The sequence below is a fragment of the Carettochelys insculpta genome, chromosome 7 (assembly GCF_033958435.1).
Source record: "Carettochelys insculpta isolate YL-2023 chromosome 7, ASM3395843v1, whole genome shotgun sequence".
Taxonomy (NCBI): Eukaryota; Metazoa; Chordata; order Testudines; family Carettochelyidae; genus Carettochelys; species Carettochelys insculpta.
Genome location: NC_134143.1, coordinates 74,047,400 through 74,060,647, shown reverse-complemented (window position 1 = coordinate 74,060,647; position 13,248 = coordinate 74,047,400). Strand labels below are relative to the sequence as shown.

Sequence of the window (13,248 nt, the reverse complement as noted above, 5' to 3'; positions counted from 1 at the left end):
GGACACACACCTGGCATGTGAGACAGCTTTTCTCATGGCAACTCACCATTCCCAGTGGCCAAGTTGCTTCCCTGCACAGGCACACAGGCCTCCTTCTGACATGCCTGTCCTTGCCCCTAGCAGACAGACTGCTTCTCCGCACAGACGATGGCCAATCATGCTGTGTTATTTTAAACAGACCACTCTCTGGCGTCTGCCTGGAGAAATTCTTCACAGGCGTGTCCTTGCCCCAAGCAGACAATGAGTCAGATTCATTCTTTGCCTCTGCTGGCCTCACATCAGCCTGAAACTTCTCCTTAACACAACCCTTACCCTTTTTCTTTGGTAGGATTTTAACCTGCTTCTCAAATGCAATTTGTTTCAAAGCAACTTTTTCCTGGTTGCTGAAACCTTCCTGTCCCTGGTCTAATTCCAAATCCCCTCCTGGGACACCAGACACACTGCCTCTCTGCCTAGGCAGACAGCCAACTTTTTCAGGCACACATCCAGAGAAACTTTCCCCTTGGCCATAGAAATGCTGGTTAGCTGCAGAAAAGCGCACAGAGTACATCCCTTTCAAAATTAGCTACAGGTGACGCATAGGAGTTACACACATACATGTTCATTATTAGATATACCCAATGTGTTACAAGCAGAGCCACACCACAACGGCTACACACTGGTGTTCCAGGGGACTGCTGCTTTCACTTCTGTTCCAGTATTTTTATCTGCAATCTCACAGACTGACGTTCAGCTTCCGATGCCGCCCTCTCTTCCAGTTCCATTAAACACCGCTTTCCTAGTCTTCATCGACAATCCAACTCTGACCTTATTTCTTCCAACTTGAGTGTTCTTTCATCAGCATCTACCTTCACTGCGTCCACACGGCACCACGCCTGCACCAAAGCATTAAGTTCCCACTTTGCTAAAGGAGAGTTTTTTCTTTCACAGCACCTCTCTCCCAGGACTTCTCTTTCAAGCCTGTCAACAAGTTGCGAACTCGTGGCAACTGTACTTTAACCAAATACTCTCTCAAAACCCCAAATTCAAATTTAGAACAGTGTGAGGTCCTGATCCCAAGCTCAAATGACCAGGTTCTGTGGATGCTGCCGACTACGCCACTGTAAAAGGACGGGGTTTCTGGGCACAGCTAGAGAAATCAATCCAGGACATCTTTGCTTAACACAACCACTTACAGCCCCAGGCTGGGATTTCCTTCTCACCTAGACAAATCGCACCAGCCACAGCAGTATCTCTGCAAGTCCCACTGGTCAGCCAGAAGCCACACAAGCAAATCCACAGGTTTCCCAGCTGCTCCTAAACAGCCCAGACCAACAACCCCCTACTCAGGTGGGAGGTTTTAGAAAGCCATTTCACCAAATCCACACAGATTCCCAGGCCCCAAAGGGTCCAGCCACAGTGCCTGGTCAATATATGCTTGGGTCTTTCCCAACTCACCACACTTGCCAATCCTTCAGACCTAGACATCTAAAGGTTTATTAGCAAAGAAAGGAAGAGCAGAGTTCGAGAGAAAAATGGTTAAAGCAATACTTTGCGTACATCAATTACGGCGACTGATGCAGCCCAGCGATGTTCTGTGCGCATTCCTGAAAGTCCCTTCCATAAGGGGTGTGATTCCAGTTACTTTGTCTTAGTTACTGGAGAATTGGAGATCTGGCGAGCTGAAGCCGGCATGCTGCAACATGGACCCTTGGAACAGAAACAGGAACAGGCTCTTCATTCCAAGGTGCACACTGCTAGGCCCATTTTATAGTTATCGCCTGTGGCGGGAAAAAGCCCTTTCCTTCCCACCAGGCACTGCAGAGCCGCATCACCTGTCCCAGGTGCGCTGCTGTGGCACTTTTCCTTTGACTGTGGAGTTTGCCAGCACACCTCAATCCACATGCATCTAATTTCCATCCTGTTGCTGAGCCCTACGTCACCTGACCCAGGTGGGCTCTTGTGGCCCGTGGATGCTCCCAGGAGAGAAGTCCCGCATCCCTGAGAGGTGCACTGGCCGACTGAGCCTTTTTCCAGCCCATCACCCTGGCTGGGGAGCGATCACCCCTCCTGGTGTGGCTCTTAGCACTCAACATTTCTAACCCAGCTCCAGAGCTAAACCCAGAACTCTGCCTGCACACGGCACAGTTGAGTAAGTTGCTCACACAGACTCAGGGCATCTTCGGCTCACGTAGACACCTCACCTGGCCCGGCCCCGCCCCGGCTCTATATCTGGGGCAATAGATACACGCACACGTAAAATGGCTCCATAGCCAATGTAAAAACCCAGTTGTGTGGTACCCCCGAGCTCCCTCCTGCACCCAGCCTCTGCCCCGACCCCACACCCTCCATTAAAGCACAGAAGTGTGCAGCCATTGGCCGCTCACCAGATCCTTGGCATGGCCCTGGTCTGCCCCGGTGACCAGCACCCATCGGTACGCCGGCTGAAAACCTGGCTGGCCTGTTGCGTGCTGGGGCGGGAGCAGCTTCCCTCGTCCACAGCTCAATCCAGCACCCCTCCTGCTGGCGGCACGACAGGGGAGCAGCCGTGCTGGGGGCCAGCTCCCCCTAGACCCCTGTGTCACTGAGCTGGCTTCCCCCACCTCCATGCTGGATTCAGCCTGGCTGAAGGCGGACGGGGCTGGCAAAGGGCTTGTTCCTAGTCCCACAGGGCTTGCGGGGGCCAGGGCATAGCTGGGTCTGGCTGCCCCATCGCTCTTGGGCTGCATGCGTCTCCCCTGCCCCAGGGTCCATGGCTGGCATGGCTGGGGCTTTCCTTTGGCTGGGCCCAGGTGATGGGGAGGGGCGGGGGGTGGGCTGCTGCCTTGTTAACTCTTGTTTTTTCCAGGCAACCCGTCCAGCCAAAGCAAAAAAGCCCTGAAGCAGCGACTCCTCAAACTGCTGCCCTGCTGTGGGCCCCCGGCCGTCCCCTCAGTCAGCGAAAGCAAGTGCCCTTCTTCCCTTGGGTGTCAGGCCCAGGCAGGGACGCTCTCCCCAGGCCGGGCACCGCCGCCCCCGACGCTCTCCCTGGCCAGGCACTGAAAACCCCCGATGCTCTCCCCAGCCGGGCACCAAAACCCCCCCGACGCTCTCCCCAGGCCGGGCACCGCCACCCCCGACGCTCTCCCCAGGCCGGGCACCGCCACTCCCGACGCTCTCCCCAGGCCGGGCACTGAAAACCCCCGATGCTCTCCCCAGGCCGGGCACTGAAAACCCCCGATGCTCTCCCCAGGCCAGGCACCGCCACTCCCAACGCTCTCCCCAGGCTGAGCACCGAAAACCACCGACGCTCTCCCCAGCCGGGCACCGCCACTCCCGACACTCTCCCCAGCCAGGCACCGAAAACCACCAACGCTCTCCCCAGGCCGGGCACCACTGCCCCTGACACTCTCCCTACCCAGGCACCGCCGCCCCCGACGCTCTCCCCGGCCCGGCACCACCGCCCCCAACGCACTCCCCAGGCCGGGCACCGCCACCCCCGACGCTCTCCCCGGCCCGGCACCGCCGCCTCCGACGTTCTCCCCAGCCAGACACTGCCGCCCCCGACGCTCTCCCCGGCTGGGCACCGCCGCCCCGATGGCCGGGATATGGGTCTCTGGCAGGGGCGATCGTGCTCCCGTGCCCGGCCTGGGGGACCTACTTGGGCTACTGTGATGTGTGGGCCCAGGGGAGCCGCATCTTGCAGGCAGCTGGAGCCAGGCTCCACACTGAGCCACTGGGCACTGGTGCCAGCCGGCAGGTCACCAGCTGGAGCAGCCAAAGCCCAGGCTGCTCCGGTGCCACCGGCCTCGGCTCTGTCACTGCTGAGTCTGACCCCGAGGCCGGGCTAGGCTCCGCACTGCGCTGCAGCTGGGGTACATGTCAGCCCGGGGGTGCACCAAGAGCAGGAAAGGGGGCGGCGTTCCGGGATGGCAGTGACAGGGGAGAGGTGCAGGGCCTGGGGGCAGGACGGGCCCATGTGCAAGAGGCAGCCAGTGGCATGGGGAGGGGACGGGAGCAGTCTGGGGCCCAGGGGAACGGGGGCAGGAGTAATGGGGGACCTGCCTCCCCGGCTCGCCTGCTGCTGCTGTGGGGCTGGGGGGTTGGGGGGGAGGGCTGGGGGAAGGCAAGTGCTGAGGGGGGAGTGTGCGCTGTGGGAGCTCCAGAAGGGGCAGTGGGTAGGCGCCGTGGGGCAGCAGGCAGGTGCTGCGGGATCAGTGGGTGGGCACCATGGCATAGCGGGTGCCATGGGGCTTGGCTGGGGCAGCAGGCGGGTGCTGCAGGACCTCCAGAAGGGGCAGTGGGTAGGCGCCGTGGGGCAGCAGGCGCCGTGGGGGTTCCGGAGGGGCAGCAGGCAGGCGCCGTGGGTCTGAGTCGCTCTCCCCCTTGCAGACAGCGTGGAAGACGAGTTCGAGCTCTCCACTGTCTGCCGTCGCCCCGAGGGGCTGGAGCAGCTGCAGGAACAGACCAAGTTCAGCCGCAAGGAGCTGCAGGTCCTGTACCGGGGCTTCAAGAATGTGAGTCATGGGGCCGGGTGTTCCTGTGCCCCCTTCTCTGTGGCCTCTCCCTACACCCCCACTGCCTCTCTGGCCACTGGGCTCCCTTGCAGCTCCCTCTGGTGCCACCGGAGCCTGGCTGGTGCCTGGGCAGGGGGCTAATGAATTTCCCATGGTGCCCAGCAGCCAAGGGCCAAAGCAGCCCCTCGTCCTGCTGGGGGAAGGCAGGACTCTATGGAGAAACTGAGGCACAGATCAGTGACATGCGTGGCCCAAGGCCCCAGAGAGCTCAGGAGAGCCTGGCTCCCAGTGCTGTGCTCAGGCCAGGCCAACCCCGGCTGTTTGGAGGGGACTGATCTGGTCTATGGTTTTCCCTTTGGCAGGAGTGCCCGAGTGGCCTCGTTAATGAAGAGAACTTCAAACAGATCTACTCCCAGTTCTTCCCACAGGGCGGTGAGCACCCTCTCAACTCCGGCTCCTCCCTGGGTACAAAGGGGGCCAGGGTGGGGCAGTCCCTGTGGGTGGAGGCTGTCACCCCAGAAGGAGCTCCCGTTCCGCCACCCTAGGGGCCAGAGGGCCAGGAATGTGAAGGTGTCTTTGGGTGAGCAAAATGCACATCCAGTTTGCATGTGCAATTGCTTGATTGCCTGTGCAAATGGGGAAACTGCCCGTGCAAATGGCCAGCGCAGGCACAGTGTTCTCAAAGCGAAGCGGGAGGCAGGCCAGGGGCGGGAGGGGCTCAGAGGGCCAGAGCACGTTAGAGCATCTCAAGGTGGATGCTCTCTGGCATCCCTGGAGCGAAGTTCTGCCCTCCCGGTGCCCTCCTCAAAGCAGTTTCTGGGCTTTGACCCCTACCTGCACCTTCCCTGTGGCCAGGGCTCACTCTAACAAGGAACATGAGAGTGTCACACACCCAGGCCCAGGGTCAGGGTCTCCCTGGGCTTGTGTTGCGTTTCTCCAGCCACTGCCTCATGCTCCAGAGAAGGGTGAAAAGAAATGCACTGTGTTGTTCCATGCGGGGAGTCTGGAGAGGGGTGGAGACCCCTTCCTGACCCCGGCCACCATCAGCTCATGCCCTGGAGCATGAGAGTGGGTCGCCCTTTATGGAGTTTAGAATGACTGTGACCGCATTGCCTGGTGCGACATTGCGGCTCTGGCTTCCCACGGCAGCGAGCCAGCTTCATTCCCTGCTTAATGTCAAGCCATTTGCACGCTGGGATGAAGGCAGGCAGTCCCGTCCTTGGCTGACTCACTCCGTTTGGCTGTTCCTCAGACTCCGGCACGTACGCCACTTTCCTCTTCAACGCCTTTGACACCGACCATGACGGCTCTGTCAGCTTCGAGGTGAGCCGGGCCGGGCTGGGTGGGACAGGACCTGGGGGCTGGGGCCTTGGCCTTTGAATCTGGTGCTGGTGGAGCAAGTTGTCAGTTCTCACTAGCCATTGTGAGTCTGACGCTAGGTGGTGTTAAATCCCCAGCTCCCGGAGTCCTGTGAGGAAACGAGAATCAAACGGCCTGTCTTCAAAACCAGCGAGTTCCTAGCCCTCCTGTCTGGGAGATTAGCTGCAGATGGGGCCCTTAAGGGCCTGTGACGCCAGAAGGCAAAGAACCACCCCCGACTTTTAAGCCAATATTGTGATATTTCCCCCTCATCTCCTGATCTCTGTCTGCTCGGGGCTGGGTATTACAGCTCTGTTATGGAGCCTGCCCTTCTATGCCCCTGGGCTCCTTTCTCGTGTTGTGTCAAGCCTGAGCATCCCTGCCTTACCCAGATACAGCCCACGCCCTGGCAGCAACCATCACTAACTCCAAGCTGGGCTGGAGGCTCCGGGGCAGGATTGTAGTGTCTGCCGGTCAGAGGCTCTGGGGACCCCATGACTCGGAGACGCCCAGGGCCGTGGGGTGATTCATAATGAGCTGTGGTTTCCCCAAGGACGGGCTTGGTCTGTTGGGCAGCAGGGTCCCCTCGCTGAGCGTGAGGAGCGTCCGGAGGCCATATGAACGCTGGCTGGGAGCCTGCTCCCAGGCACTCTGCTCTCACACCAGGCTGGCCTGGAGGGCGCAGCCCGGGGCCTCGTCTGACCCTTGCTCTGGGGGCAATGGCACCCTGGGGGAAAAGTGGGTCGTGCTCTCCTGGAAGCTGCAATCTCTGCTAGCAGCCGCCAGGGGACGCAAGAAAGTGGCAGTGGTGGAACTCATAGAATCATAGAACAGTAAGACTGGAAGGGACCTCGAGAGGCCACAGAGTCCAGCCCCCTGCCCCAATGGCAGGACCAAGTACTGTCTAAACCATCCCTGACAGACATTTATCTAACCTGTTCTTAAATATCTCCAGCGATGGAGATTCCACAACCTCCCCAGGCAATTTATTCCAGTGTTTGACCACCCTGACAGTTAGGAACTTTTTCCTAATGTCCAACCTAAACCTCCCTTGCTGCAGTTTAAGCCCGTTGCCTCTTGTTCTATCCTCAGAGGCCAAGAAGAACAAGTTTTCTCCTTCCTCCTTATGACACCTTTTTAGATACCTGAAAACTGTTATTGTGTCCGCTCTCAGTCTTCTCTTTTTCAAACTGAACAAGCCCAATTCTTTCAGCCTTTCTTCATAGGTCACATTCTCTAGACCTTTAATCATTCTTAGCTGCGTCTACACGAGCCGGCTACTTCGAAGTAGCCGCACCAACTTCGCAATAGCGCCTGCCACGTCTGCATGTGGCGAGCGCTATTTCGAAGTGGAAATTGACGTAAGGCGGCGAGACGTCGAAGTCGCTATCCCCAACAGGAGATGGGAAGAGCACCCTACTTCGACATTGAATGTCGAAGTAGGGCACGTGTAGCCGATCCACGTCCCACAACATCGAAATAGCGGTGTCCGCCATGGCGGCCATCAGCTGAGGGGTTGAGAGACGCTCTCTCTCCAGCCCCTGCGGGGCTCTATGGTCACCGTGTGCAGCAGCCCTTAGCCCAGGGCTTCTGGCTGCTGCTGCTGCAGCTGGGGATCCATGCTGCATGCACAGGGTCTGCAACCAGTTGTCGGCTCTGTGGATCTTGTGCTGTTTAGTGCAAGTGTGTCTGGGAGGGGCCCTTTAAGGGAGTGGCTTGCTGTTGAGTCCGCCCTGTGACCCTGTCTGCAGCTGTTCCTGGCACCCTTATTTCAATGTGGGCCGCTTTGGCGTGTAGACGCTCCCCTACAGCGCCTACTTCGATGTAGCGCTGCCCAACATTGACGGCACCAGCCCTGGAGGACGTGTAGACGCTATTCATCGAAATAGCTTATTTCGATTTCGCTACATCGAAATAAGCTATTTCAATGTAGCATCCCCATGTAGACGTAGCTCTTGTCGCTCTTTTCTGGACCCTCTCTAATTTCTCCACATCTTTCTTGAACTGCGGTGCCCAGAACTGGACACAATACTCCAGCTGAGGCCTAACCAGCGCAGAGGAGAGCGGGAGAATGACTTCTCATGTCTTGTTCACAACACACCTGTTAACGCCTCCCAGAACCATGTTTGCTTTTTTTTGCAACAGCATCACACTGTTGACTCATATTTAGCTTGTGGTCCCCTATAACCCCTAGATCCCTTTCTGCTGTAGTTGTTCCTAGACAGTCTCTCCCCATTCTGTGTGTGTGACACTGATTGTTTCTTCCCAAGTGGAGCACTTCGCATTTGTCGTTATTAAACTTCACCCTGTTCACTTCAGACCATTTCTCCAGTTTGTCCAGATCATTTTGAATTCTGACCCTCTCCTCCAAAGCAGTTGCAACCCCTCCCAGCTTGGTATCATCTGCAAACATAATCAGCGTACTTGCTATGCCAATATCTAAACCGTTGATGAAGACATTGAACAGAACCGCTCCTAACGCAGACCCCTGCGGAACCCCACTTGTTATACTTTTCCAGCAGGACTGAGAACCTGCCACAGTTTTGCTGCCCGGCTGTGGTGGTCAAATACAGGAGCAGCCAGACGGGATCAGACGAAAGGTCCAGCTAGCCCAGGACCTCATCCCTGACAGCGGCCAGTGCTGGGTGGCCCAGAAGGAGTCTAGGTGTGGTCTGTCCCTCCTTCCCATTCCCAGCCTCTGGCAGAGGTCGCATCCCTGGCCGCCTTGGCTAACAGCCACCCATGACCCACCCAGCATGTCTCTCCTTTTCCAAACCTGCCTCCACTTCTCTCATTCACAGCAGCCCCTGGCAGGGATCTCCCAGGCTGGCTGCGCTGGGGGAAGCAGCACTTCTTGCGTTTCAAACCTGCTGCCCTTTCATTCCCTTTGGAGGCTCCAGGTTCTGCGTGGTGAGAAAGGGGAAATAACCCTTCCTTCTCAGTTGTCTCCAGGCCACTCATAACAGCACAGGCCTGTCACACCCCCGCTGGGCTGTCTCTCTTCTAATCTGCCCAGTCCCAGGCCCTTTAATCGCTCCTTAGGTAGCAGCTCTCCCAGCCTCCGGACAGGTTTCTCCTCCTCCTCGGTCCATGTCCCAGTTCCGAGGTGTGTCTGAGATGGGGCCACCAGTGCCCCAGGTGTGTCCAGGTGGGGGCCTCCCTCCCCCATTTGTATCGAGGCAGTAGGAGCTTCTGTCTCTTGTTCTCCATCCCTTTCCTGAGGAGTCCCAGCATTCGGCTGGCGTTTTTAATGGCTGCTGCGCCTTGCGCAGGCGTTTTCAGAGAACTGTCCATCGTGACTCCAAGGTCACTTTCTTGCGTGGGGACCCTTTATTTAGACCCCATCATTGTGTGGGTGCGATGGGGTTCAGCGGTACCCAAGCTCTGCACCCCGTCCGCAGGCAGGAGTGACTCTCACTGGCAGGAGAATAGCGGGTTTATTAGCTGACGGGACACAGCGTGGTACAGAGGGGTCAGTACAGCCGGCAGAGACAGCCAGTCCAACCCACGCCGGGGAGAGGAGCCCCCGAGGGGCCCCCGGAGCCGGGGCCTTCCCCCTCCTTTGTCTCTCTCTCTCTCTCCCAGCCCAGACTCACTGCTTCCAACTCCCAGTTCCAATTCAAACCCCTCAGGCTCCACCTCCCCCTTTGCCCGCAGCCCAGAGGTGTCACCTGGTTGCCAGGTTACCCTCAGCAGGAGCCCCCCACCGCCGTGACCCCCCGCCACACCTGTATCCCACACTCCATCACAGTGGCTCTAGATGGGATTTGTTTTTCAACCTGCATCCCTTTGACTGGCATCGGTCATTTCGCTGCCCTGGTCACGGGTGAATGAGCTGAAGCTGAGATCGGTTTTCAGAAGGGCGAGTGGTAACTAGTGAGGTCTCCCAGGGTCTGCACGGGGCCAGTGCCGGTAATAGTCCGGGAGGGGTCACCGTGGGAGGCTGTAGCTTCACTAGCAAACAAGCTGTCCTGTGGCACCGTCAAGACTTAGCTTTCGGGGGTAAGTTCCTACCACGAGAGCCACAGCACTGGGGCCTCTCAGAGTCCCAGATGGCCACCTGCAAAGGCCTAGTTCTTGTTGCTCCTCGGCAGCTGGCCAAGGCAGGATGGTGGGCAAGGGGGGTTGCTGCTCTGGGCCTGTCTGGCCCCTATGCTCTGTCCCCTGGAGGCCCAGGGTCTGCAAGGGAGTGTGTCTGGCCTTGTAATCCCCGTTCCTCCTTAGGACTTTGCAGCCGGTTTGTCCGTGATTCTCCGAGGCACCATGGACGACCGGCTCAGCTGGGCCTTCAACCTCTACGACCTGAACAAAGATGGCTGCATCACCAAAGAGGTGGGCATGGCAGAGATGGGAGCCAGAGCTGGGAACACTGACCAGAGCGATGGACCTATTGGGCCACCATCTCAGGGACCCAGGGCTGGGGCGTGAGTGGGCCAGGACTGAGGGGCTTCAGCAGAGGGAGCAGGAGCCCCAGGCTGGATAACAGGAGCTGCAGAGCGGGCGCAGGGGGCAGTACTCAGCTTCCAGCCCAGACCTCTGTCCTGTCCTGGCAGCAGGAGGGGGTTGCAGACTTGCCGCGTCGCTTACAGAATCACACAACCCCACCACGCTAGAACTGGAGTGGCCAAGAGTCCAGCCCTCTGCCCTCACAGCAGGACCAAGCACCAGCTAGCCCAGGTTTGGGCAATCTCAGGCTCGGGCTGGATGCAGCCTGCCAAGCTGTCTCTCCGCCCTGCCCAGCTGATGAGCAGGGAGTGAACACTTCCAGCCAGCCGCATGGGTCCCGCTGCCCCTCCCTGCCTTGTTCCGTCTGCAGCCGCGCTGCTCCCAGGCTGCTCCTGCTCCCTGTGCAGTGGGGAAGAAGGGGGAGGGGAGGGGCCCCTATGGTTCCCCTGCCCCCCTGTACCCCATCTCTGCAGAGCAGGGGTCGGGGAGAGGGAACCCCACAGCAGTGGGGATGGTCAGTGACTCACTCAGGGGGCAGAGCAGGGAACCGGAGACAACAGCAGGACGGATTTCCCTTAAAGAGACGGGCCGGGGGGGACGGGGACGGTTCTCTGGCAGTGTCTACGCTTGCATTCCTCTTTTGAAAGAGGTATGCAAATGTGGGAAATATAAAATGCAAATGAGGTGCAGATTTGCATATTGGGCACTTCATTTGAATATTCTTATTCAAAAGAGCTTCCGTCAAAAGAAGAAAACCGGTGTGAACACTGCTCTTTCGACAGCAAACCCCATCTTCGAAAGAATCCGTCTTCCCTTTTTTATGGGAAGACAGGTTCTTTCAAAGATGGGGTTTACTTTACTTTCACAAGAGTGGTGTCTACACTGGTTTTCTTCTGTCCAAAGAAGCTCTTTTGACATAAAAATATGCAAATGAGGTGCCAGCTATGCAAATCTGTACCTCATTTGCATTTTTATTTCCCTCATTTGCATAGAATCATAGAACACTAGGACTGGAAGGGGCCTCAAGAGGCCATCGAGTCCAGTCCCCTGCCCCGATGGCAGGACCGACCACTATCTAATCTGTTCTTAAATATCTCCAGCGAGGGAGATTCCACAACCTCCCTTGGCAACTTATTCCAGTACTTGACCACCCTGACAGTTAGGAACTTTTTCCTAATGTCCAACCTAAACTTCCCTTGCTGCAGTTTAAGTCCATTGCCCCTTGTTCTCTCCTCAGAGGCCAAGAAGAACAAGTTTTCTCCCTCCTCCTCATGACACCCTTTAAGATATCTGAAAACCGCTATCATGTCCCCCCTCAATCTTCTATTTTCCAAGCTAAACAAGCCCAATCCTTTCAGCCTTTCTTCATACGTCATGTTCTCCAGACCTTTTATCATTCTAGTTGCTCTTCTCTGGACCTTCTCTAATTTCTCCACATCTTTCTTGAATTGGGGTGCCCAGAACTGGACACAATATTCCAGCTGAGGTCTAACCAGCGCAGAGTAGAGCGGTAGAATGATTTCTCGTGTCTTGTTCACAACACACCTGCTAATGCATCCCAGAATCATGTTTGCTTTTTTTGCAACAGCATCACACTGTTGACTCATATTTAACTTGTGATCTACTAGAACCCCTAGATCCCTTTCTGCTGTTCTCCTTCGTAGACAGTCTTTTCCCATTTTGTATGTGTGAAACAGATTATTCCTTCCAAAGTGCAGCACCTTACATTTATCTTTATTAAACTTCATCCTGTTTACTTCACACTATTTCTCCAATTTATCTAGATCATTCTGAATTATGACCCTATCCTCCAAGGTAGTTGCAACCCCTCCCAGCTTGGTATCATCTGCAAACTTAATAAGCGTACTTTCTATGCCAATATCCAAATCATTAATGAAGATATTGAACAGAACTGGTCCCAAAACAGACCCCTGCGGAACCCCACTTGTTATGCTTTTCCAGCAGGATTGAGCACCATTAACAACTACTCTCTGGGTGCGATTAGCCAGCCAGTTATGCACCCACCTTACTGCAGCACGATTTAAGTTGGACTTGCCTAGCTTGTCGATAAGAATATTATGCGAGACCGTATCAAATGCTTTACTAAAGTCTAAGTATACCACATCCACTGCTTCTCCCTTATCTACGAGTCTCGTTATCGTGTCAAAAAAAGCTATCAGGTTGGTTTGACATGATTTGTTTTTTACAAAACCATGCTGGCTGTTCCCTATCACTTTACCTATCACCTTCCAAGTGCTTGCAGATGACTTCCTTAACTACCTGCTCCATTACCTTTCCTGGCACAGAAGTTAAGCTGACTGGCCTGTAATTTCCTGGGTTGTTCTTATTCCCCTTTTTGTAGATGGGCACTATATTTGCCCTCTTCCAGTCTTCTGGAATCTCTCCTGTCTCCCATGACTTTCCAAAAATGAGAGCTAATGGCTCAGCTACCTCTTCTATCCGCTCCTTGAGGATTCTAGGATGCATTTCATCAGGCCCTGGTGACTTGCAGACATCTAATTTTTCCAAATGGTTTTTAACTTGTTCTTTTTTTATTTCAAAAACTAACTCTACCCCTTTTCCACCAGCATTCACTATGTCAGGCATTCCTTCGGACTTCTCTGTGGAGACCGAAACAAAGAAGTCATTAAGCATCTCTGCCATTTCCAAGTTCCCCGTTACTGTTTCTCCCTCCTCACTGAGCAATGGCCCTACCCTGTCCTTGGTCTTCCTCTTGTTTCTAATATATTTGTAAAAGGCCTTTTGAAAGAGGAATGCAAGTGTAGACACAGCCTTTCTGAAACTTACCCAGCCACAGCCAGTACACACACGCCCTGTGTCACTATCACACATGCCCAGTCACTGTCGCACACACACTGCAGCACACACTCAGTCTGTGTCACACGCCCAGTCACTGTCGCGCACACACTGCAGCACACACTCAGTCTGTGTCACACGCCCAGTCACT

At 55.9% G+C, this 13,248-nt stretch overlaps 1 protein-coding gene across 5 annotated transcripts in view; it reads left to right on the top strand.

The window, feature by feature from the left end:
- Window positions 1-13,248, top strand: part of KCNIP2 (potassium voltage-gated channel interacting protein 2) — a 111,818-nt gene that overhangs the window by 92,641 nt on the left and 5,929 nt on the right. For 3 of the 5 annotated variants that reach the window (XM_074999306.1, XM_074999305.1, XM_074999304.1), the window contains exons 2-6: window positions 2,828-2,923; window positions 4,351-4,475; window positions 4,838-4,907; window positions 5,728-5,798; window positions 10,059-10,166. In XM_074999306.1, coding sequence (XP_074855407.1) covers window positions 2,828-2,923; window positions 4,351-4,475; window positions 4,838-4,907; window positions 5,728-5,798; window positions 10,059-10,166 — 470 coding nt within the window. The remainder of the gene's footprint in view (window positions 1-2,827; window positions 2,924-4,350; window positions 4,476-4,837; window positions 4,908-5,727; window positions 5,799-10,058; window positions 10,167-13,248) is intronic. The other 2 variants (XM_074999308.1, XM_074999307.1) reach the window with 1 other exon arrangement.